The 26,890-nt window shown below is 42.8% G+C and overlaps 1 protein-coding gene across 4 annotated transcripts in view; it reads right to left on the bottom strand.

Moving 5' to 3' along the window:
- Positions 1-26,890, bottom strand: part of ppp1r12a (protein phosphatase 1, regulatory subunit 12A) — a 74,346-nt gene that overhangs the window by 6,721 nt on the left and 40,735 nt on the right. For 2 of the 4 annotated variants that reach the window (XM_084049732.1, XM_084049734.1), the window contains exons 4-25: positions 26,294-26,453; positions 25,400-25,544; positions 24,793-24,867; positions 24,532-24,614; positions 23,819-23,976; positions 22,476-22,609; positions 18,966-19,190; positions 18,777-18,868; positions 18,301-18,417; positions 17,532-17,684; positions 16,386-16,538; positions 13,827-13,985; positions 11,283-11,373; positions 9,232-9,414; positions 8,832-9,003; positions 6,221-6,342; positions 5,962-6,030; positions 4,348-4,364; positions 3,687-3,807; positions 2,990-3,094; positions 2,831-2,878; positions 1,251-1,301 (exon numbers count right to left, since the gene is read on the bottom strand). In XM_084049732.1, coding sequence (XP_083905858.1) covers positions 1,251-1,301; positions 2,831-2,878; positions 2,990-3,094; positions 3,687-3,807; positions 4,348-4,364; positions 5,962-6,030; positions 6,221-6,342; positions 8,832-9,003; positions 9,232-9,414; positions 11,283-11,373; positions 13,827-13,985; positions 16,386-16,538; positions 17,532-17,684; positions 18,301-18,417; positions 18,777-18,868; positions 18,966-19,190; positions 22,476-22,609; positions 23,819-23,976; positions 24,532-24,614; positions 24,793-24,867; positions 25,400-25,544; positions 26,294-26,453 — 2,633 coding nt within the window. The remainder of the gene's footprint in view (positions 1-1,250; positions 1,302-2,830; positions 2,879-2,989; positions 3,095-3,686; positions 3,808-4,347; positions 4,365-5,961; positions 6,031-6,220; positions 6,343-8,831; positions 9,004-9,231; positions 9,415-11,282; positions 11,374-13,826; positions 13,986-16,385; positions 16,539-17,531; positions 17,685-18,300; positions 18,418-18,776; positions 18,869-18,965; positions 19,191-22,475; positions 22,610-23,818; positions 23,977-24,531; positions 24,615-24,792; positions 24,868-25,399; positions 25,545-26,293; positions 26,454-26,890) is intronic. The other 2 variants (XM_084049733.1, XM_084049735.1) reach the window with 2 other exon arrangements.

The following is a 26,890-nucleotide window of genomic DNA, read 5'->3' on the forward strand; positions in this document are numbered from 1 at the left end:
AGCATTTTTAAGTTTTAAGTTAACAAGGAAGTGGATAGGAGTCTAGATCTTCGAAAAATCATATCTCCTTGGTCTTTGGGTCAAATAAAAAAAAACGCATATATGCGTTATTGGCAGGCAAGTGATGGATTCTATAGAACGCATATATGCGTTATTGGCAGAAAATGAGTTAAAAACAGCTTGAAAATTCTGTTAGCCTAGATTAAAATGGGTGATCTGATAATTTTTTCTTACTGGCCCAACTGAATAAAAAAAAAATCTGCTAATATAAAGGCTTGATGTACAGTAGTGGTTTTATGACATCATCATCTCACATATCTATATATAAATGGATCCTTGTAAATGTAATCAACTCTTTTCATGTGTACTGCATTAAGGCAAAATTTCTATTGATGAGTCTTATGGCCAACTTATACCTGAGATAACATCCTGTTACTTCTGCACATTGAGGGTAGCACGGGTCCGCCCAAACCCGAGACCCGACTCGGGTCCAAAATATTGAGTTGTCCCTCGGGTATGGGTCTTATCAATTATAATTGCCACTGATCTCGGGTAAGTACATCTGAAAGGGATGGACCCTTATGGACCCGTATGGACCGAGAAAAACCCATCGGCTTTTCTTTTTTTCATGTTAAACTCTTTGACCTTCGGTTTTAAAACAAGACAAATGTCTTGAAATTACGTTCTAAAATCCATATACCCTCCATGTACCCTGTTGTCGCAAATTTAAAGTTTCAATGCCACGGTGAAATTAGAATAAATGTGCATCAGGTCCAGTATGGGTGGACTGGGTCTGATAAATTAGAATGATCCATGGGTTCATTGCGGACCGGGTCTACATTTCCTCTGATCTACTTTTGACCGGGTCCAATTATCTTCGGGGTCAGTTTCGGACCGGGTCCAGTAAAATCAAATTTTCCTCCGGTCCATTTCTGAGCAGGTCCAATTTTCTGGATCTGTGCTACCCTCTAGCACATAGCACTGATAAGCCAAAGCAGTGATCCACGATTTATGACAGATTACATGCCGTATCCCGTACATTATGTACGGAATTTGTATTTTAAGATCATGGACTGACAGATGTCAGAAACCATGCTAAAGTTTACTAAATTAATCTGAAAGTGCCAATTTTGCCAAACAGCTGTAGAGGAACAAAGAAATAACATCCCTGTATCGCACATTACAAGTACAGTCATGAAATCAATAAACACATTGTCATTCAGAAAAGTACAGTTATTGTGAGATGTTACCTTGAGTTCCTCCTCCATCTCAGAGATCTTCCTTTCTAGAGCTCTTCTTTCCTGTGGGACGGAGGACAACAGATATGAACCCTGGGTTTACTCCTATAGACACCAACCCCATAATACGTAAGTAAACACAGACAACACAGACGCTCTATACACTGCACTAAGCAGACACGTGAGATGGTGAGGAGGTAGCCATTTGCACACACGTGAACACAGAGTAACACACACATGATAGTGAGGTGTCTGCAAGCCACAACCAGGCAAAGTGATTTTAACAACCTCTTTTAAGTTAAAATGATGGTATGTGTGCCACTGGTAGTGGAGTAATAGATGATGTTTGGCGGCAGAGCTAATGAAATGACTCAGACATCAGGGTTGAAATGGTCAACTGGATATACACAAGAGGCTTGTTTATCAGGGAATGAAGACAGGTGGTACAATGATCAGATATGACTTTGTTAGACCATGGTCATCAAGCAGTAATCTTGCGATAAAGTCTATGTGATTTATGGGTTATAGTGTTACAGCTAAGGTTAAAATATATAGATTTCAGCCATCATTAAATATGATTGCAAAAGGAAAGTACGTCAAGATGAATGCACAAAACACACATGCCAGAGTATTTGAACAGTGAGCACACAATTCCTTATTCGTCTACTGCCTGCACACGCACGCACACGTGTGCTGCAGCACACACTCCAAAAACTAAAAGTAAAAAAGACAGTCTTGACAAGTGGTGACCACACGGTTGCCTTGAAGTTTGGAAAAAAACATGTGAGAGAGAAGGCGCTGGGTGTTTTGGGAGTGTGATGTTCTCCCTCCACCCCAGGTACAAGGGTATTTGTGACACGACAGCCAACAGCAGAGAAGACTGGCATAAAAACAACAACTCTTGTTTAGAAGATCATACCGCCACCCAGATGATATTGGGGCCTGCTTGTTACCTTCAGACATAAAGCCATTAGCATAATGTTACAATACTGTTCCAGCAGTAAGAGGTCATAATCCAGGCAAAACAATGGGAAAGGGCATCTGAGCTCAACTTTCCCGAATCTACAAGCCTTGAAAGGATCCCTGGCTTAATGAGCCTTATATGCCTTAATACAGTATAATTGCCCTTTATAACAAAAAATAGAAATGAAAAACACCTGCAATATTTTATTTATTTTAGAAATGGTACATCTTTCACTCAATAGGGACAACTGCCGTCGCAAGCTGATGATGTCATACTGTGTGGTCAAGCCCTATGGAGTGCATGGAATGTATGTGCTAACTAAAAAACAACTTAATACTTCCTAAGGTTAATATGAGCATCAAAGCAATATTTCAAATGTTTTATTAGCATAAAAAAACATTGCCCCTATTGAGTAAAATATGAAGCATTTCTAAAAAAAATAAAATATTGACAGTTTTTCATTTACATTTTTAGTTATAGAGGGCAATTATAATGTATTAAGGCATATAACGATTATTAACCAGGGATCTTTTTGAGAAAGAATATATATTTTGATATTTCAGGAAAATAACCCCATCAAACTGCAATCAACAAGATAAATGTTGGCATATGAGTTTGTCATTATTACCCTTTTCTCCATCTCAAGTTGCGACCGGTCAGCGTAACGTTCCTGCCTCTGCAAAAGGGAAAAAAACAACAGTTTGTGATACAAGGCCCATTCAGGATAATGACCTCATTAACCCCAAACCACATTAATCCCAGGTACAAACAGGGCCTGTTGATGTACCTGTGTGGCTTTCTCCAGCTGCAACTTCATGTCCGCCAGCTCCAGGTCAGTGTCACGTAACTGGGCCTTCAGCTTCTCATTTTCAGCTAAAATCTGCTCATAGAGCTATAGGGACAGAGGAAACAAAAGCACACGTTGGGCATCAAAGTGGTACACCTGTAATACGGTTCGTCAAAGTGGTACACCTGTAATACGGTTCATCAAAGTGGTACACCTGTAATACGGTTCATCAAAGTGGTACACCTGTAATACGGTTCATCAAAGTGGTACACCTGTAATACGGTTCATCAAAGTGGTACACCTGTAATACGGTTCTCGCCAGTGTAAATTTCGTCGACTAAAACTATGACGAAAAATGCTCGTCAACTACCTTTTTTTCACTGACCAAAACTAAATAAATCGTCTATTTTCGGCATGCAACAAAGTGTAAAATCAGGCATTACGACGCCATAATAATACTAAAACATTTCAGATTACTAAAATATGACTAAAACTGAAAGAAATTTTATTCAAAAGACTGACTAAAGCTAAATATAAATTGTACTGTCAAAATGAACACTAGTTCTCGCTCAGCCTCATCAACATGCAACGCTCCACTCACTGATGAATGGGTGAATGTAATGCACATACTGTAATGCGACATAAAGGCACCATTTACCATTCTAGTCCATTTAAAAAGTCGTAAGTAAGGGTATACCTTCTTATAGTCAGTGGTGTCATCTCTTTCCAGCCTGCTTGAGTATGGCCTCCGACCCTCGCCGTAGCCACGGCTACCTAGAGCGTCAATGCGGTCGGAGGATGAAGTACTGCTCTCATGTCTGAAACGAGAGTGATGAAAGGACCTCGCTATTAGCCTCATCAACTGTGAAAAACATCCACTGAGTGGATTTCAAATAACAGGTCTGTAGTGTGATAGTGTTGGAATAGTGAGTATTTTCTTAACCCATTAAAACCGGGAACGCATCTGTGTAACCACTTAAACCATTATTTTATACCTTGGCTATTCAGAAATAGAAGAAATACAAGCTCATAGCCCGGCACAAGCGCCACACTAAGAGCTTGTAGATCTGCTATTTTTGAAAAATCGTGAATATTTGTGCAACATTTTTAACTCAAATCTTTCCTTCTGGGGGTCACTGGAACAAAATATTTTCAGATGGGGGTCGGCGGCCAAATACATGTAAGTTTGGGTGGTTCTTGACATGAAAGTTTGAGAATGAGAATCACTGATTTAGTTAACATAAGTTTTTCGGAAAACTGTTAGGATTCAGAAGACGTTTTGTAGAATCGGAACCTCAGGCCTTAATGGGTTAAACCATTGTAAAAGTAGAAGAGAGGTAATATGGACATCAACATACCTGGACAGACGATCACTCTGAAAGAGAACAGAAACAGAATGTGAATTCTCTTGTCTTTAGATGGCACGCAAATGTGGCACTTCACATAATTTTAAAGCAGTTAGTTTCATCAGTGTCTAGACAAGGCACAGTGAAGGAAATCCAAGATTAATATTTTAAGTCCCTGCCCACATATCCCCGACGTGGTTTGAAATCCACAGAAACATCATCTCTGTTCAATACATGTACATAACAAGTATTTCTCTCGCCCCAAAAACGTCCCTAAACAAGCTTTATATTACCTGTATCTTTGCCCTAATTTAGTATTCCACTACCTACGTTTGATTCGCCAAAACTCTAATACGATCAGGTAATACAACAAGTATCCACAGAGAACATCCAAACAAACACATGCAATGAGGTCACGTTTGTATCCCCCATATCGTTGCATACTTCCTCATAGACCAATGCATGTATTTAGTGTGGCAGTGATCGGCATGTGACGTACCATGCCGTCCGAGTTGCATGCCCTGCATCAAACATGCCAGAGTGCTAGTCTGTAGACCAGATTTTAGTTGTAAAAAACAATATTAAAGCTTTGGAGATATGCAGTGTGCAAGAAACTACCACTCATTTCCTGTGTAACCTTCAAAAGTGCATGCACCAAACGAAAAAACAAAACACATTTTGGGGATGAGGGTCTTTCATGTTCACAAGGACATTGTGAATGTTTGTCATGACAGCGATACATTTGCGTCGATTAAGGTGTGAAGCCTGTAGTTAGCATTGCACTTATGAGCAACCTCAACACTAAAATTAGACGCACGATTCTGCCCTGTTAAGGCAGCCATTTCAGGCATACAGAGCTGAATAAACTGCTAATAAAGTACAAGTTTTCCTGTAAACTATACCGCTCTTTCTCAGTCTGTCTCAGCAGCTGACCTGCACACCACCCCCTCCTCTCCAAACATGCATTCTTGAATAGCTGCCAAAGCTCCCAGTTCTAAAGAGCCTCAAGGTTTTACCACCGCTCTCCAACCTCTCCTCGCTTATATGCTGCCCCAGTTACGGGCCTCAAAGTGGGGGTAGAGATCAGATATGGTGATGGCGGCTCGCGGGTCAGGAGAGGGGGGTCAAGCTATTTTAAAATTGCATTCAGCTTCCTGATGCTGACGGACAATGATTAGAGGAGCAGCTGAAACAATGTGTAGCCAAGACATCATGCAAGCCTTGCAGTGCAATGAATGACACAGTGCTGAAGCACAAACTGGTCTGATTGCCTGCTGTGTTGGTAACATCTGCTGCAGAGTACGGAAGTCCAATGCCTGATTTATACCTGGTTGCGTATCCCGTCGAGCACCGAAATAGCTCACAACCTGTGAGCTTGTAGATTGGCTATTTTCATTGCCATTAAGTATAAAACAGGCTTAATGGCTAAAGTAACAGTGAGTATTCCAACTTCACTCCACTGTTGTACAAATCATTAAAAATGTTTGTTGGATGCTGCAGGGGGAGTGTCATACTTCTGACGATACTTCTGACTTATCTTCACTTTTTACTGTTTGACCACTGGAAAAACATCTAAATTCAAACAAAACTAGAAATTTAAAAAAAGACTCAAGGGTGTGTCCGTACTTGAGGCTCCTCCCCCTTGGTGCTGCCTTCCTCTGAGTCAGACTGCTGATCTGGGTCGTTTTCATCACTCTGGAAGTAAAAGAAACATATGACCCTCATTAGAAATGACATGAAACTGCTGTACTTTTCAATATTCCATATTGTGTGTGTGTGTGTGTGTGTGTGTGTGTGTGTGTGTGTGTGTGTGTGTGTGTGTGTGTGTGTGTGTGTGTGTGTGTGTGTGTGTGTGTGTGTGTGTGTGTGTCTCTCTCTCTCTCACATCCTGGGTCCAGTAGGAAACCCCAGTGGAGCGTCTCTTCTCACGGGGCCGCCTGCGATCCCGTATGGAGCGGGGCTGAGACTTGTCCTCTCCCTCCTTCTCTTCCTCCTTTTTATCTGTATCTGTTCATCGGGAAGGAAGAAGGGACACAGAAGGCAGGTTTGTACCACGCATACAATCATGTGACTTGACATTCCAGCGCTGGGAAGATGGAGTGACCTTTCCAGTTCCTTTGTTGCGCTTCAATGTCGGCCCTTGTCCGCATCAACAATTGGCCATCAACAACGTTTGAACTGGGAACTGTAAATTGACACCTGGCACACCTTTCTTATTGTATCTTCAGAACGGCTATGAGGAAATCATAACAGGAACGTGACCTTTAATAATGGTCAGGAAAAGCTCAGGTCAACCATTGCGTTTAAATTACAGTACTGAGCACCGTCAGGAATACAATCGAGTTGGCAGGAGTTCAAAGAAAACAGCTTATTTTTTTGCTGTGAGGGAACAAAGTCATCAGTGTTTCCTTCAGTGGGATAGATTGAGGCCTTTTTTGTATTGCTGAAGAGGAAAGCTATTTTACTTGAAACGGCAACCCAATCCTTTTCTCCTGTCTGTCTCTTTAGCAGCATGTGGCAGCGTTCCCATGTGAACATGGACCTTGTGGGAACCCATGCCAGAGCCAGGTGGAATCCAGCTCAACCTGTCTGGCTTCTATGGCTTTATATTAAAAGGGGATAGAATCACATTTTCAATTTTGGCTTTCTGTTTACATTTCTATATTGACTTGTCAGATAGCCAAGAAATAGCTTGTTAGCATTGTTAGCATTCCTGACTGGCTCACTGCAAGCTAACTCAGTAGGTAGAGAGTAATCAGAAGGTCATCGGTTTACCCCCATGCCCTGCCAGTATAAAAACTAGGGCTCGGCCGGCCATTTCATAATCGTGCAAGTGAGGGTCATCGACACACATGCGAAATGTCCCCTATAATCGGCATTTATGTTCCGCGTCTGTTCATGTGTTACAGAGTTGAGCTCGTTTTGGTTCACTCAATGTCCTGTGCTGTCCAAGTTTTTACAACAAATGCATGATTTTTTAAATCACTTGATAACAAGACAGGTGAGATGCCACTTCTCTGTTTAACACAGCTCACCGGTTAGTGGGCTACGCTATATGGCAGTGCACGGCGGATTTGTAGTGGGTGGGAGCCCGAATACCCAATCTCAGCACTGGCCACAGTGGCGCACCTCGCTAATCATTAGACTCCCAATCCACTACCACTGGGAGTCTAAGTTCGACTCCCGCTTGGGACAATACTTTTTCAAACAACCGCAGACTACTTGTTGTTTTCGCCGATAAAGTATAGTTTTGGACCGGACCACGACGGAGGGGCGCAGTCTCAAGCGAACTTGAGCCACAAGAGGCACCCGCGCGAGTTGCCGTGCCGAACGTTGCCGTGCCGAACGAAGTTCGCTTTGAGCCTACTCAGCCCCGTCCGAGTTATGTACCGATTAGGCACAGAATAGTAAATGATGTTGTGGTGACTGCGTTTGCCCCAACTGACACTCAAACTGACTACTGGCCAATCACAGCGCATCTTTCCCGGGACTTACACAACTCTCAACTTCCGCTACAAATCCGCAGTGCATTCCCAAAGCTTGCGTGGGCTACAGGCTAGAGACTTGGGGCACGGCTAATCCCACACTGGATTGTAGGTCTATGATGTTCAGAATTAATATCATGTAGGTGCTGGAAAGTTCCGTCAAAGGAGTTCAAAGTTGGACTAATCTTGAGAATACCTAAACAGAATTAGCTGCTAGCCAAGCAATGCTAGCTGCTAGTGTTGCTAACCAGTAACCAGGCGGAGTGGCTACCACCAGAAAAAGCATTAACAAATGGCGATGATGATGGTGAGTCAATGTAAATATTTCCATAACCAAATAACATGCACTTGTGCATCAGCCACAATATAAATACACAGAGGCGGCTAGCGTTTACACTGCCAGCACCACCCCCACTGTGATACAACAAAATAAAGATGATTCTGTGATACATAAACGTCACAGAAACACTGTGACATGTATAGATGCCATACATCATTGGTTCTCAAAGTGGGGTCCGGGGACCCCCAGGGGTCCTTGAGGGAGTTCCAGGAGGTCCCCAGCTAAATGATGGATAGTCAGGAACCAAATGGACCGTTATGGGTCTGTAACTCTGAGAGTGTACACCTAACGGGTCCATTTGGTTCCATTTGTACACTCTCAGAGTTAAATTAACATTGATTTTACAATAGAAATTGGGGTCCAAGAGATAGAAATGCCATAAAATGGGGGTCCGTAGCCTAATGCATTTCAAACTGGGGGTCCTTGAAATTAAAATGGTTGATAATCACTGCTAGGGCCGTAAAAATCTTCTCTTATGGGGGTCCCTGGCATATCTTTTCAAATGGGGGTCCGCGGGCTAATAAGTGTCAATTTGGGGGTCCTTGACATGAAAAAGTTTTGAGAACCACTGCCATACATGATGTGCATGCATATTCGATTAACACTTTTAAGACACTCTGGATAAGAGCGTCTGCCAAATGCCTAAATTGTAATAATGCAATGCATTTCACCTTTCTCTGTGTCCCTGGAGGAGCGGCTATAGGCAGAGGTGATGCCCGTCAGGCTGTTAGGCCTGCTGAGGGAGCTAGAGGTCAGGGTGGCACTGGAGGATGGGGTGGAGGATGTGCTGATTGTGGAGGTGGTGGAGGTGGACGAGGACGAGGGCCGGTAGCGCTGATAGGTCTGGAGGTTGAGAGGGATAAGACATCAGTGCAGGACGTCAGTATATTAAAGAAATAAGAACCATATTTATTGCCCTGTATGTTTGCACATACAAGCAAATTTGTCTCATTTAGTGCATTACACTACATAACGACCTGGGCTTTTTTTTTGTTGCCGTTTGTTGCAAAAGGTAAAATGCAATTAATTCTATGAATTCTTGACATTTAACAGCCAACAGAGTCCACGTACCTCCTCAAAGCTGCGGTATCTTGACCTGTAATCGTCTTCCTTGACCTCCGTCTCCTTCTTCTCCTCCTGCTGCTTCTCCTTATCTTGCTTCTCTTTCTCCTCCTTCTCCTCCTCCCGTGTCCGCGTGGGGCGGCTCCTGCCGATGGTCTTCTCTGCCTCCTGGAGGTCGGTTAGCGTCACACCCTGCAGGAAGATCGAGACAGAGGGCGTGGATTAACCCATTTAAGCCGGGAACACATCTGTGTGTAACCACTTTAACCATTATTTTATACTTTGGCTATTCAAAAATAGCAGATATACAAGCTCTTAGCGAGGCACTCGCTATTTTCTTTTTTTAAATCATGAAAATGTGTGCAAATCTTTGAATGTATATATACTTTTGAAGCGAACATTTTTAACTCAAATCTTTGCTTCTGGTGGGGGGGGGGGGGGGGGTCCCTGGAACAACATTTTGATTTGAACCACTGATATTATACCAACATAATATTTTAAGAAATCTTAAAATGACACTGATGTGTCCCCGGTCTGAATGGATTAAAGCAAAATAAAATCTCACAACTGAAAAAAACTATTACATTATTTGTAAAACAGTGTGAAAGGAGCCCCCCACACTAGCGCTGTTTCCTCAACAATTAACAAAATATGTAAAATTATGATTAAGTATTGCTGATCTACATACATACTGCCAACCAGGTGAAGAAATTACAGACTGATCATTTCCTTTTATGATATATCTGTGACCATTAGGGTTTTATGGAAAATGCTTCTAAACATACTTTATTGCTAGTTTGACCACTTCAAATCTCCAATAAAATGATAAAAAAAAACTAAATAGACAATCTACAGGTTCTCACGGCGTTAGTTCAAAACTACCTCAGCTGTATAAAAACAACAAAGTCTGTCATGGATGGGAGGTTCATAACAGTCAATAAATCACCAAGCAGTAATAACAAAACTATTCAATGGCCACTTTTTTCTCTCTTTTTTTGCTCAACTGTGTTTTTTTTATTTTTCTCCCCAATTGAATCCATATTGTTTGGATTTTATACTGGTGCTAAACTGGTACTTTTAAAACTGTGACAGAACCAATACTTTTCAAATGAAAAAATGATATAAGAAATAAAGTTTCTTTTGAGAAGTGAAGGTGCACACAACCACGTCTCCTCCGACACACATGGAGTCACTGTCGAATAAGCACTGTTCAAGTTGCGTGGGAACCAGTTACAATCTATTTAAAAATGACACAGAGTACTTGACAATGAGGCGCTGACGTTGAGTAGACAGTTATAATTATTTCAAATGTTCAGCCCCTCGTAAAAATCCAACGGTTATGAAAGGCTGCTGGCGATACACGACACATTCCAGCACCAACAATGCTCATGTATTATTAAAGCAAACAAGTTCAACATCTTCCAAAAGTCATTTCATTTGAACTTTGTTATCTAAATAAGTGCGATGATGTGGCTGTAATAAAACAATACATTTAAATCTGTCACTGTGTTGTCAAGTCGAATTTTGTTTTGTTTTGTCAGGGTCATGATGGCACCTTGCGTCAGTTAACCCATTGAGACCTGAAGCTGATTCTACATGTCTCTTAAATCTCAACAGTATTCTGAAAAACGTATGTTTCTATATCAGTGGTGCTCAATCTTTTTCATGTCAAGGACCCCCAAAATTATACGTATTTGGCCGCGGACCCCCATCAAAATATTTTGTTCCAGGGACCCCCAGAAGCCAAGATTTGAGTTAAAAATGTTCGCTTTAAAAATATATATATTCAAAGATTTGCACACATTTTCAAGATCTTTCAAAAATAGCAGATCTACAAGCTCGTAGCGCGGCACTCGGTGCCGCGATATGAGCTTGTATATCTGTTATTTTTGAATAGCCCAAAGTGTAAAATAATGCTTTTTAGCTCAAATCTAAAAGAAACAGTTCCAGGCTCATCCTGAAGCCCAAAAGCCTAATAACTCCCCTGGTTAAGGGGGGAATTCACTCTTTAGCTAGTGGAAGACCCAGGTTTGAATCTCAGACGTTACATATGGACCAACCTGGGTGGACCTCCTGGACTGCCGAGCCTGCCTGGAACGGGCTTTCCTCTGGGACTCCGACTCCTCGTCTCGCACTGGCGTCAGGTATGACCTAACACACACACACACACACACACACACACACACACATTAACGATCACATAAGCTGAAGAGTATAAATATGCATCTGGGACATAGGATGATTGCTAGGATATTTAAACAATTTAACATTTTGCAGGGCTGAGTGACAGTCAAACAGTCCTTTTTGATCAGCTGGGATTTCAGGCATAAATACTGTACATACATACACGCTAAGGAAGGCTTGACGCTGAAACACGTCCGTGTATGCTGTGACTGTCCGTGCGTCTATGAATTAAAAGTACCAGAAGGACTTCCGAGTGCTGGCTATTACATTCTTATTGTGAATCTTCGTGAGCCATGCACCCAGCAAACTGCAATATATACGGACTGAGTGTGCTCATTTTTATTTTCTACTAGGATTTCAAGCAGCCTCTAGGAGATAAAGCTACACAAAGACTATAACGCTTAAAGCTAGGGCAACAGATAAGGGACAACTTATCATATTTACATACCAGTCCATATCTAAACAAAAATATCAGTTTATTCCTTGATATAATTACATTGAAATTAGAACTTTTGAAAAGGTGACCCTACATGTAGCAGAATGGAGTTGCACAGTGATGACATTACCGGTGGAAGAAGCTGCTAGATGTACACTGTATTGCCAGTACTTGAGGTATAATATTGGCCTATAAATGTACATTGTAAATGTCTATTGTCTAGAATTCAAAACCAGATATATTTGCAGTGCTCTGGAAGCCTCTTAACTGTAAAATCTAATGTATATTGATGATATAAGTATCCTTGCATTTGTTTATAGGGAGTTTAGTTGAGTTTACCAGGGTGGACGTGTACCAGGGTGGTAGTGATGCGCAGGTTGACCCGTTACCCACGGGTCAACCCGCGACGGGGGCGGACAGTCAAGATTTAAGAGGCAATTATGCAGGTTGCGGGTGTTGCGGGTCATCAACACCACTCTCACGCGCAAAAACAAAAATCATATTTAAGCCTATTATCAATATTAATATTTGGATAAAACTACAATTAAAACCCATCATAATTATTTAAATAATATCGGACCTACAAGCTCACAACACGTCGCAGCGCGCCGCGTTGTGAGCTTGTATGTCTGCTATATTCGATACGCAACAACACCAAGTGATAGAATATGAACCAAGCCGGACCCACTTGACGATAATAAAACCTGTCAAAACCAGAACTCGTATGGGTTGGGGATATTATACAAGCAAGCACAGTGACTGTCTGTCTGCAATGGATAAAGTGTTAGTGGTGAAAGTTGGTGACACACATTGCAGGCAACTAAGGCAAATAATCAACCTCCCTTGCGCCATCATTCATGTATAACATTAACAAAACTAAATACAAGCTGTAGGTTTTGCATATTAAGGTTGAATGAGATGTAAAGGCCAAAACATATTAATTTGTTTATACTGATGTGCGATGTAGGCTACGGTGTCGCGCAGCAGTTCACTCACACTCACACATGATTATCTTCTTTTTTTTGACCGCGGGTCGCGTCGAGTCGTTGATTTATGTATCGTTTTGCGGCGCGGGTTGAGGCGGGTTCGGCTGTTCTAACACCTTTTTCCAACATTTATCAAATATATTTATTGTTATAATGCCAAATATTAGTTGAATATACAGCATTTAAAATGATCTGTTGCCCTGCCTTTAATATATCTATCTGCGTACAATGGCGTTGTGAGACGAAAATAACGATCTACAAGCTCACAACGCATACATGATGGACGTGACCAGTTGTGAGGTTGTAGAATGGTTATTTTTGGCATGCAATACCAGCACGCAATAAAGTATACATCAGGCTTAAGATGAGTCAAACAGTGCGGGGGATTCCTGCACTTTTCTCTAGTGTGGAATATGCCTCCGTCAGCTGTACATGCACAGTAAGTATGAACTCATTCACTTGGGAGCCTCAGTATTGAGGAAAACGTGCAGCATCTGCCCATCTTCCTTATAAGGACAACTCACTGGTGCAGTCAGAGCCCCATCGCAACCCTGCCCAACAACCATGACAGGTGGCTTATTTCAGCACTGTCACAGCAACACATGCACACCCCACCCCATTTAAACACACATTCACATGTGCAGGCTAGCCTGTGTGTGTTCTCACACACACACACACACACACACACACACACACACACACACACAAAACCTCCTCCCTTGCACAGCACTGTGTACACAAAGCACAAGATCGTACACCCAATCCTCAAACAGAGGAAGTGCATCCGGATCACCTTAAACAGCCCATGATCCCAGCTTGGTGTGTGTGTTACCAGAGAAACTACACAGAGACAATGACTGAAGACTAAGGCGTGTCTGTGTTGGATGTCTCAGAGAGAGACAAACAATGAACACAGAGGGGTTGTGGGTATACAGTGTGTGTGTGTGTGTGTGTGTGTGTGTGTGTGTGTGTGTGTGTGTGGGGGGGGGGGGGGTTACCTGCGTCGTTCCCTGCCGTCAGAGCCTATGATAGTGCCAGTGGTGGTGGTGGTAGTGGTAGATGTGGTGGTGGTAGAGCCAGTGTTTATAGTGGGGATGACTGCTGCAGACTCCTTCTCTTTCTCCTTTTCCCTCTCTGCACTCTCTTCTGACCAGTACCTGTTCACACAGAGCGCACACATTTTAAACAGGCCCACAAGTTTAACACACACCTCAGTCATGCCTTGCTTTACAAAGGAAAATTCCACCCCAAAAACCCTTTAAAAGTCCCACTGCAGCCAATTTGACCACCTGCTGTTCTGTCCCTAATTTTCTCAACAAACCATGTACAATTATGGTAGTCAACAAAAATCGCTCCCCTCCATCTTCAACAATCAAATCAAGTCAAATCCAATCCAGCCCAGATTTGACAAGCTTCTTTTAAGTCACAGTGCTACGGTCCCTCCAGACAATGGGATTGGGAAACTTCCACATAACTTTTAGCCAAATAACGGCGGGACATATGTTTAATTTGTCACTCAAAATTCACTTATTTGTCAAAAATCAAATCATGTGGATCTTAATGGGGCCAGCCGGTGACATCAGTTATCTATGACATATGACTCCACATTTGGGCAAGGTTTCAGTCAGATCAGAGCCCCATTTACTTCCATTATAAAATCAAAGAAAAATATTTCCAAAACTATAATACATTAGAATCACGCGGATTGTGAGATTAGCTCTGGACACACACAGACAGAGCCTCTTCTAGACAGCATCTGCAGAGCCACACCATAAAAATGTTTCCTTGTGCCTCTAGCTTATACTGTATATACTGATGGGGGGCTTTAAAACAAGAGCAACTGGCAATGTTCACAACAGGGCCCTTTTTGGTATTTTGTCTCGACAGCTAAACTCTTTTGTGGTGACACATCAGCATGGTATATAAACTGCACAGATTTACATCTAGCCAGTTACCAAAATGATGCCTTTTGTAGAAACTAGGGGTGCAGCAGTTAATTGAACCAATAGATTTACTGGATTACATAAATTATCAATTTTAATAAAATAAAAAAAATACAAAAACATGAAATGAGTTTCTTCTTCGAATTGTTTTTACATTCTTTTTCAAAAGCAACTCAATTGCCAAAATAGCAATCTACAAGCTCACAACACATGAGAGCTTGTATATCGGCTAGTTTAGCAATTTAGAAAAATAGGGTTTTAGTGGTCCTATCAACGTAATCGATTATAGAAAACAATTCAAATCTACTTCAAACTTGGCATATTGTGTATCACATACAGTAGGACCGCAGGGAGTTCAGTGCGGAGTGGGAAGTCAGTCGGCCACCAAGAGATCCACAAAGTACTCTGACAACTGGTACCATAGTTGTTTGACTAATCAAAAAGAAATGGATAGAATAATCTTCCAAGAAAATATTTGATAGTGTCAGCCAGCCCTAGTAGTATGTTTTTTTTACCACCTTATATTTCCATTTTCTGCCCAATTTAGTCATGGCTAATTCCCTGTACTGCAGTCCCAGTCACTGCAAACCCCCACTGTTAGTCTGGAGGGTGGAAACGACCATATGCCTCCTCTGACACACGTGGAGTCGACCAGCTGCTCCTTTTTACCCGTCAGTGAGGATTTTCACCTTGAGAGCCTGATATCTAGGCTTGTCACAATTATTACATAATCGCCTGATTGCAATTATTTGAGATCACCACAAGTATTTGGGATAATCCCAATCCTTTTTGCATAATCGTCATAATCATTTCCACGTTTTCAAACTGAAAACGATGTCAACGTATAAAATGATAAAATATGGGATATTTTGGCCATTATTTATACTGATTAATGGTACTAGTCATAATCACTGATTTGATCACTGTGAAAGTTTTGTTTAAAAAGCCTAAAAAAGGCAAAGGTAATATTTCGTATCATTGTGACAATTCTAGTAATGGCCACGGAGGTTCATGCTATCTCTTACGCGAACAGCCTTTTTGCATGTAGTTGAAGGCAAGGGGGCGGGGGGGCGAGTGGGGAGAGAGCCTGGCGACGCGAGCTATGTCAGTGCACTGAGTGGCAGTTGGGGCAAACGCAGTCCCCACAACATCATTTACGATTCTGTGCCTATCGGTACATAACTCGGACGGCGCTTAGTCGACTAGCAGACGACTAAGCGCCGTCGCGGGCACTCGCGCCTGGAGGTGCTCGGGCGCGACTCCTCTGCCTCAAGGTCTGCTGAGTCGGCGCGCCTCCGTCATGGTCAAAAACTATACTTTATCGGCGAAAAAAAGTAGTCTGCGGTGTTTGAAAAAGTATTGTCCCAAGAGGGAGTCAAACCCACTCGAACCCAGAAGTAGTGGATTTAGAGGGTAATGATTTAGGTGCGCCACTGAAGCCGGTGCAGAGATAGGGCTGTATTAGAATGTGACGTCCTAACTCTTCTAATGTTGAGGAAAGAAGTCCCCGGCCGCGCGCCCGCCGAAGGGGCGAGGCTTCCCCTTGCCTTCAACTACATGCAAAAAGGCTGTTTGCGTCACTTACAGATCCTGTGTGTGCGTGTGCGTGCATACCTGCTGGTGAGACTGGTGGAGCCCGTGCGAGTTGAGGAGGAGCCCAGGCTGGAGAGCAGGCCACGATGGCCCGTGGGCGAGGTAACAGATGAGGTGGTGGTGGAGGAGGTGGTGGATGAGCTTAGCTCCTCATGCCTTCTGCCAAAGGAGCCACTATGGGACCAGAGGTTACACACAAACACACACCAAACACAGCATAGTCAGCAGAGGAGACAAAGGAGGAAGGAGGACAAGTAGAGAAAAATGAGGGACGGAAAGAAGGAGTCAAGTGGAAAACTAGGGAGCTTGTACAATTATTTCACCCTCTTGAAAATACATACGTTTATAAAGCATAGGAGCTTAGAACATAATGCTTGATTTTCTGGATTCATTATCATGAATGCATTCACATTAACAAGCAATTATTGTTAATCAAATGAATGGATATTTTTTTGACTGTAGGTGAATGCATTCCATGAAGGCATCAGTAGTTTTGACATGCTCCTGGAGTCTTGTTATGCCTTTTTATACTCGGTTGCACATCGTGTCGCACTCCGACCTGCAGCCGATCTACAAGCTCACAACATGACGTGATGTGTTAAGCAAATAGATCTACTATTTTCGATGTGCAACACAACCATGTGCCACACCACCATGTACTGTGTGTATAAATCAGGCCTTAATGTGTGGAAAATCAAGGCTGCCCAAAGCTGTCCCAGTTTCACCACTATACGCCCTGTATAATAGCAAAATAGCAAAGATGTACTTGTTGGAAAATTTTAGTAAATTTCTGGAAACAACTTTGTTCAAACCACATTGAGAAAACAAGCCAAGTCAGAACCAGCCATCCAGGTGTCTCTTAAAAAGAAAAGAAAAACACACAAACATACCACAATATCTCAACCTTTGATTGGACTTTGCCTTTGTTACAATAGTAGCCATAACAACAAGTAGAAAACAAACTGTTTGGCACTTGGTATAGCGGAGACAATGAGAGAAGATAGAGGTGGGAGTGGTAGAGCCTGGCTGAGGCCTAATTTATGCTGCGTCGTACGATGGTGTCGCACAACTAAAACGGCAGATCTACAAGATTGTAGATCGGCTGTTTTCGGTGTGGGACACTCCCGTACGACAAAGTACAAATCAGGCTCGAGGCGGGTGGTATACCTGCGGTAAATGCTGTAAGACTGGTAGTGGGAAGAGGGCGGCTGCCAGGGTTTAGTGTTACAGGTGTTAGGGTCCAAGTTGGATGTGGACGAGGACTTGGCCGGCACGTCCCGCGTGCTGCCACTCCGCCCTAGCGCTATTGTGTGGGACGTGCTGACAGGCGGCAGGGGGCAAGTGGGCAGGTGGAGAGAGGCATGTTAGCAGGGGACGCAGACACATACAAATATGTAAAAAAAACTAAAAACAAATATAAGACATTAAGCGCTCTGACTATGGCCATGTCTGGCTTTTGCGCCATAAAGAATTATGGGAATAGCAGTTCATTAGGAACCATATGGGTCGACTTGTCTTTTAAAAACAAAGAGGCCAATAAACATAATAGTAAACTAGATGGCACAACAACCAGACAGGACCAGTACAGTCATGCAACACACTCCGTGGCAGTGACAACATGAGGGAGGCTCATTTGCAAGGCTTTCACAGTCTGGTGTTTGAACATTGGAAGCATGTACATGCACCTACAGTATCTAATGATGACATCAAAGTGACATGAACAGTAGGCAAAACAAACAAACAAAACTGCTATTCTACATTGTACTGTTGTTAGTCAAGATCGGTTATTATAATCCAAACAGCTACTTATGCTAAAGTAACTAAGATGACATCATAATGGGCACCACTTCAGATCTAATGGGACGCTGATCTGATGGCGTGATAATGGAGGGATGGGGAGCTTTTGGGAGCGCTTGTTATGGAGGCGCGGGCTAACCTGCGCTGATAGCTGGGGGTTCGGTTGGTGGATGCGCTTCCTTCACTGTTCTTCAGGTCGTCGTCCCACCGTCGCCGGGTGTAGGAGCCGCTACGTACCAGACTAGCGGCTGAGTCCCTGAGGAACCACAAGCTAAAATAGCACCCAGGATCTCCACAAAAACATAATTACTGACCCCCCACGATGGACATGTTTTAAATAAGACCAGTCAGTCTAATCCTGGGGGAAAAAATGTAACCCTATAAAATATTTTTTATAGTAGATATTCAGCGTTACCCAGCATTAACTGTTAGGATAACAATGCTCAATAACATGTACTGTTCTATTCATAGACTCAACAGAGAGGCTGCAGGCAGCCACACACCATGCATAAGCACAGACTCTTGGCCTGCAACACACTTGCAGTGGGCAGCAGGTGGCGCTGCTGCCAATGCATGTTTAAACAGGGTAACAGACACCAGAGTCAGGGGCTTTACCTGTTCTCCTTTTCATCGATGTCTGAAGTACTGGCGAGCCTCCTGGGGATGGTTGGGGCCACATAGGCCAGACGAGTTCCTTTGTCCTTTTCCTGTAGACACAGAGGCAACATAGACCCCATTTAAATGACCATTTAGAGATGTTCAAAAATAAAAATTTAGAGAAAAAAAAAACTGTCCTTGTCTGACCTTATCTTTGTCTTTGTTGTCTAGGGTGGAGGAGAGGCGGGGGCTGGACGCCGAGCGCATCACCCCGGCGGTGTCCTTCTCTTTCTGAGCCTCCTTGGTGGCCGTAATCTCCGCCAGCGCCCCGTAGCTGCCCGTCTTCCTGAGGCCCAAGCGCCACGACGCCGGAGACTCGTCCTTCCTCTCCTCCTCCGTTTTAGTCGACGCCTTCCCAGCAGGCTGGCTCACCTGGAGGGCAGGGTGAACGTTCCAAGACAGAACCATTAGATGAGCATTAGAACTTTAAATGAGCATCAAGGCAGCAGTCCAGGGTTTAGTTGTCTCAGTAAACAAACACAGAGGTTAATGAGGGTACTGAGTAAAATCCTTCGTGTTAATTTAACTTAGAATGAACACTGGGATTGTGTACAAATGTACCACAAAAGGTGCTCCTGGTGGAGCTGCGACCAACCTGACAACATCTTCTGGTTTAACCACTTAAACCCTATATAATTTGTCATACGACAGTATATAGGGTTTTTATTTGGGGGGGGGGGGTACTTTGTAACATAACTTTTAATAGTTGTCATTACAGCGTTTGTCCATACAGAAGTATCGCTCAAAAAGGATTGCTGCAGGGTGCTAGCGCCCGAGGATATTTTGTAACGCATTGTCAGAAACAGTATTTATTCACGTTAAAATACATAAATACATTTCCGGTACATTTCTGGTTCCCATGTCATTTTGGCCCAAGTGTTGGGGCAGACACTCATGAATAAAAAACATGTGTTTAATAGTGTTTGGAGACGTTCACAATAAAGTGGAATAGTGTTTGTGAAAAATATACCATTATATGAAAATGTACTTTTGTTTTACTGAAAAGGTTACACAGTAAGACTTTTGTCTCAAATCGGGACACCAGGGTTATTGTGGTTAAATGAATAAGAGGGCAGTTAGATAGACATACCGTTGTGAGAGAGAGGCACGGTCATGTCTTGCTATATTACTTGAGGCAACAATTAACCAGAGTTATTAAACAAATCAAATGCTGACTTTGAAACAAATATTGGATTATTACCCAGTAGAACAGAGAACCTTTCGTTCTCACTCCTGCTTTTCATTTAGGATCATTGAAGAAAAAAAGACAACATACAGAACAATGTGGCAAATCGGGCAATGCATGATCTATTCAACCTGTTAGAGGGCTGCGTTAGGCAACACACATACACACACAAGCTCTGGTCAATAATAATTACACAAAACAAAAATATCAGAAATACACAACATAACAGCTGGATGGTGAGAAAATGGCAAAGCAGCACAGAAGCCACACACACACACACACACACACACACACACGGTATAAAGAATGCTGAGGTGTCAGGGCAGTGCGTTTTGTTGATGCATGCGGAAACAACACATTGGGACAGTGAGTGTCGCAAGGACATGGAGAGGAGGATTTACGTTAGCATCGCCTGGATTGGGCAAAAGTGGTTAGGGATTTTAAATTGTTTTAATTTATTTTTTCGTCAGTGCGGAGGTGCATAATGTAGGAAAAGAGAACAACTCCGGTGCACACCAATGCCTCACCATCAGCTTTTTGGGCACAAGAGAAATGCCAGTTTTGCGCAAGCCTTTGCGCCACAATGCAGGACAGCCTGGCTCCGCCACAGGCATGAGGGGAGTCATACAATCAGACTAAAGCCAACCAAGACAAGAGCCCGTGATGAGAAAGAGAGACAGAGGAGGTAGAGAGAAATACAGAATGGAAAGTTGAGAAAAGAAAAGGTCTAAATAAGAGTTATAGAAGCAGCAGTAACAGAAAAACACACTTCGTGGCAAGGACAAAGGTAGAGAGAGAGAAAGAGCGATATTTTAAAAGGCCTGGTCACACCACACAATGTTTACTGTCAGACAACAGAGGGCATCATTATTGTTCTGGGTTGGCATGAGAGACAGCTCTGTTATGAATACAAGGAGAGCCATTGAGGGGACAAGAGACAAGAGACTTGCTGCTAGTGTCAAACTGGACATTGTTAATCTTTCGCTCACTCTTGTTAAGACAGAGGACATTGTGCTGTGTGTGAGCACCACGCTTCAGAAGGAGGACTGGAACAACAAGATCATTTTAGGGGAATGAGAGTAATGAATGAACACTTGAGAGTTGTGAAGTGGTGGTGAGGCGTGATGTGCTGCACACCAGCCACTGGATGGACTTTTGTTTCTATTCAGTGTGTGTACAATGCCTATTGACTGATTTCCGAATGTAAACACCTGTAGGTTGTATGCAGCTGGTATCGATGATCTTGCTGTGTTACCCTTATGTTCTCTCTGCTTTTAATGTTCAGCAGAACCGCACGCAGTTAATAAAATATTACTATTACAAAACAACTCCAATTTCAGATGACCTTTGATGCGATCGTTCATTTCAGACAGAGAACATGAGGCACATGTAGGTAGGCTAAATGCTAGTGCCTGGCCTAATGTTCCCAGCAGAGGGCAGCAATCGCATAAGGGATCTCAATCCGAGTTTGGTCAAAAAGAAAGAAGTGAGCAGCCTTGTGAACCCACAGTTCCTGAGCCATTTGGCCCATAGGTCAGGAACAGTTCTCCCATTTCCTTTCGCGTGAGGCACCCCCTGGAAATAAAGCTAGAATGTTGCATGGTCTAACCCCCAATCTCACCCTAAAATGACTCAGCCAGGGATTGGCTGAGTCAAGCTCCCAGTCTCAGGTCGGACACTCTAACCACAAGGCCACTGACCTGGTTTAATCGAACCATGATTAACAATATTCAATGTTCCAACTACTCTACAACAATCTTCAGTCAAGCCCTCTAATTAGGGCCTAATTTAAACCTGAGACACCAGGGAAATGCCATTAACTATCTGGGTAGAATAGAAAACTAACAAATCTGTCTCTAGGAATAGAGCCAAGCAGAGCACTATAGAGTCCTCCCAGCTCTATTTTAACAGTAGTAAAATGTTAAACAACACCCAGCATAAAGCTACCGATCAACCCTCCCCCTTGTGCAGACTATTGCCATGTTTGTTGAAACTCATTTTAAAATTAATGGTAATTCTCCTCCACAGTTCCTCTGTGACATTTACTGTGGCTCCGTGTTCAACGCACCGCAATGCACTACTATTGGTGGATAATTGACCTGGTGTTATCCGTCGTGCCATTAATGTAAACCCATGCATCTTCAACCACCCATGAAATTGGGTTTGTGTTCAACTGGCTATAAATTAAATATACGGTATGGTTAATTGTATTGTATTCATTGTAACAGGGCGTTGACACGTCTAATGAGTACGAAGTCTAACATGGCAGTGGCCATCAGTACGGCAGGTATAGATTTATGACTTGGACTGGGTTGAGGTGAGACAAGCATTCAGAAAGACAGGCATCACCACTGTCTGAAAACAGGGTGATATAGAGAAATATGGACGTTTTGGTGATAAAATCATAAGGCCCATCTTTGAGTATATAGAGGAAGATGGTGAGGCTGAAAGACTTGTCCACCAGTCCGTACCTTCTTGACGGGCGAGGTGGGAGTGGTCACCTGGTTAGTGGTGGAGCTGGTTGGGGAGGAGGACACAGTGATGCTGGCTGGGGCAGGTGGCGTAGTGTTGCTGTTGCTAACTGGAGCAGATGGCTTGCTCTTTTCTAGGGGAAGAAAAGTAAAAAGCAGATGTAAACTTGTGTCAAAGGCAACAAGGAAGTCACCAGCAGAGCAGGAAACAGTGGCTGATGGATTTCAATGATGTTATGTGGTCTCTTAGTTGCTGAGCAACTAAGAGACTTCCATTGAGCTTTTTAAAATAGGACTGAATGAATCGTGTTTACGGGTCAAATTGGCTGTTAATGTAGACTTTCTGAATATAGTCACACTCCTATTAGTAAGGGGTTCTTAGGTACGTCGCTGCATGAGATTCCGATCATACTATATGACAGTCTAGGGCCGATCCGATAGCTGAATGGTTAGGGCGCATACCACATGGATTCTAATGCCTGAGCTGTCCCCGGTTCAATTCCCAGCCGGTCGGAACACTTGCTGCATTTTCACTGCCTTACTCTCTCTGTGTGTGTTTCCTATCTCTCTACACTGTACCTATCAAATACAGGGCCCAAAAAAGCCCCCCCAAAAATGATTAAAGTTTCAGGGAAATAATACAAATTCCGTGACATTATTACGGAGAGAAGAGGGCACATTTCATTGCATTTTTCATTTTGTTTCATTGTATTTTCCTACATATTTTTTTAAATCCTGCAAATAAATGTACTTGCAGCAGGATCAGATTTATTTATTCATTTGTATTCTTTTGTTATACAGTAGTTAAAAGTTAAAAGTGAAGAATTAAGATTAGACTACGCTGTAACAAAAAGGGTATAGCTGACTTGATTTTAGAATATTGTCAACATAGCTAATGAACCTAAACATCACATCATCAGCAATCCAGTTAACTGTGGGTAATCAATGGGTAAATTATTTATAGTGGGCAAATGGAAATACAGAACATGCATACACGTACATCATGTTCAGCCCTTCCCTATTATCATTTTGAAGTGCCGGATTCATCATCAGTAAAAAGAGGATTTAGGCCAAATTAATGTTAAGAGGGTGGTTGGGGTGGAGGGTTAGACTGGTGGTGAGAACGAATTATAGGGAAAATGTTCATCTCTGATAGCAATACCATATCCTTGCTAAATCAATTTTAATAAGTTGCAAAATCTCAGCCACCAGTATCATCATAGAACGCAACCCTATGAGGCGGTGTCTAAATTTACTAGAATTTGTCTGGTAGCTTAAGCTTGATTAAAATGTTGACGTACAATGGAGACATTAAATTATCTCTGTAGGTTTCACACAAATACCTGCTTCGTTTTCAGACTCCGAATCCTCTTCCTCCTCTTCCTCACTGGAGCAGCTTGACTCGTCCTTCTTACCCTCTTCCTCTTCATCCACCTTCTCGGGTTCTAAGGTCTCAATGCGTGGCACTGTCTTCTCAGGCTCTAAAAGCAGCGTTTCTTTGCTAAAAGACGCAATAAAACTATTAGTTAGTTAACTAGTAGTCATCTATTATGCATATGGTAGAGGTGGGCACATAACACTTAATTCAATGACATTTTAAAACAATAAATACTGCTTGGTTTGTTCAAGGGGAATCACATCTAGAGTTCGGTCTGCTATGCAGCCCTCACACCTCGAGTTCGGGCCGCTTCGCAGTCCTCACACACCTATGTTGCCCTTCTGTTGTTGTGGTCCGCCGGTGCCATACTTGGTAATGAATATCAACCCATACTCCATACATGGTAGTGATTGTTCTAAAGCTCCATATGGAGTTAAGTGATTTGTTTGCGCCTGATGCCATGACGACACATTGAGGTTAGACTACACACTATATTTGGGCCTAGCTGCATTGATAACTCCTTATATGATTATGGCTGAGTCATAGTGACATGAGCGTGATGATGTGGTCTGCTCGCCCCCGTTAGACAATATTAATATAGGATACAGGTAAAGTTATACAAACCAAAAACTACTACTACAGTTTCTGAACAGAGAATTGTAAAACTGGAACAATTACTTTTTGAGTTGCTTGTTATTGTCCCCCGTGGTCGTCGTTTCTATCAAGGGAGACTTCTTCACAACCTTCTTCTCGTTCATCAGCTGCGCAGAAGAAAATTGCCGTCAACATACAATAACATTAAAGAGAGATGATGTCAGTCGCTTATAAAAAGTAATACTTAAGATTGAAACTAATTCGAATGCCTCTTCAATTTAAGTCGTGCTGATATGTGAAGTTTTATGTAATCTGTAGACACAATGAGGACAGAGAGAAACCGACCAGATTCTGTTTCTTCTGTAGTTCCTCCAGGTAGCCCAGAACATCTTCGTCTGAAACATCGAAAGCTGTCTGACCCTGAGGGGGGGAAACAAACAACAAAACATGCTATTCTAGGAAACACCGTTATAAAATAATAAAATCCACACTTGGGGCTGGGTAGCAGACTAGAGATACATTAATGTACAATATGGACAATTAAAAACAGAGAATTAGATAGAGCCTATTATTCTTTGTATTGGATGTTTCAACAGTACAAGGAAAAGTGTACATAAAACACCTCTCTGTTGCGTCTCCTTTAGTCTGTGTCATTTGTAAGTCTCATTTAAAGGTTACGTACAGTGATTTTAGACCTACATACAGTATATCATACCTGCAGTACTTCGACTTGCAGAGAATGTAGGCGCAAGAGCTAGTTTTATTATCCTTTAAGTAAGAACATGTAAAAGATGGATGTTGTTGTTAATTATGCAACAAAAAGTTTGGGTCAATTGAGACATTAAACTTTAGTTCTATACTGTAGGTACTGTAATAATACGTTGTAGGACCCATAGCCAGCTATGCATGATAGAGCTGCAGCTTATCCCAGTCTATAAAGCCGGGCACTCACCACTTTATTGATGAGGTCCATGTCACACAGATTGTCCACCAGTATCCTGCAGGCCTCCTCTTTGCCCCAGTGTGCTGCTGCATGGAGCGGTGTCCAGCCATCGTAGTCCTTAATATTTACATCATACCCTGCTTGGATTAAAAGCCTGCACGAAAGGGGAAGAGGGAGAAACAAAAAATAGCCTTCATGAGAACTAATACATTTGGTTTCCATGGACTGCAATTTGATATTTTTCCATGTTGCTGCCGGTGTCCACACATTTAGAAATGCACCAGCATGCCTGGTAGCCTCAGTCCAGATTAATGAGATACTGTACAACCAGGACCTCCAAGGCAAACTAAAAACAGACACAAATAAACTTAAAAGCTTAGTCATCCCTCAGCAGAGACACAATGAGCTCAGCAAATGTTAGAGACTTGACATCGCTGCCAGTAAATGTACTGGTGTGACATTTTGACCCATTGTCTTCAGAGTATGGAAGCTGTGATCCACATTAGCGATCTTAGCACTATCTGTGGCAGTAGAGCTGTATTGGCAGGCTTCCCAGACCAGATGGACATGGAGCTGCAGTGCCTCCCTTACAGCAGAGTGGCTGCATTAACTCTTCACAGAGACAATGCCTCAACAGTGCTCTGACAGGCCAGAGACTAAGACATGTTTTTGATTAGCAAACAAGAAGCAAACCAATGGCAAGCCTTACCGCTGCCTTGGCTACAAAGACCCCTTTACTGTAACATAGAGGAAAGTCTTACAATCCGAAGTCTTACAATGATCCACTGTTTACTGCCATATTACACAACCTCTGTTTCAGAACTTGGCTGTTATGTTTTGCCAGTAAGTGATGTCCATACAACAACATCATAGATGAACTGCACTTAATATAAGCATGCTTACTTTAAAACTTCAACATATCCCTTGGCGGCGGCAACGTGGAGCGCAGTTCCTCCTGACTTGGTGTGCCGTACATCTTGGATCTGACCGCTGTTGAGCCATTGCCGGGCATCTCTCAGCATGATCCGCTCCTCCTCCTTCCGGGCAGCTTCGATATCCACCCCTGGTAGAGAAGAGCAGAGAAGAGAGGCAGGTTAGTCTATCATGCTGCTGGACTCCTTAAGTTTAGTTTTTTTTTTTCTTTTTACCCTTTTTCTCCCTAATTTAGTCGTTATGCCAATTGATTCCTCCCCGCACACATTTCTGTGACGTCACTGCTGTTGTATCCTACTGACTCACCTACCAGCAAGGAGCCCCCACCGGGAGGACGTAGAGCCTTCGTCCTACTCCAACCGCCCAACAATCCCTGCTGACAGGTGTCGCCTAGCCCGTAGGATTACCTTGCAGTGACTATTATCACCCTCTCCGCCCGGCTTCCCTCCCCCGAACACGAGCCAATTGTGTTCGTGCAGACGCTCAACAAAGCCGGATGCACCACAGTGGATTCAAACTTACAACCTCCGTGGTGGTGGGCAGGCACTTTATCACTGCGCCACCTGA

This window comes from Gymnoscopelus microlampas (assembly GCF_963454915.1).
Source record: "Gymnoscopelus microlampas genome assembly, chromosome: 23".
Taxonomy (NCBI): Eukaryota; Metazoa; Chordata; class Actinopteri; order Myctophiformes; family Myctophidae; genus Gymnoscopelus; species Gymnoscopelus microlampas.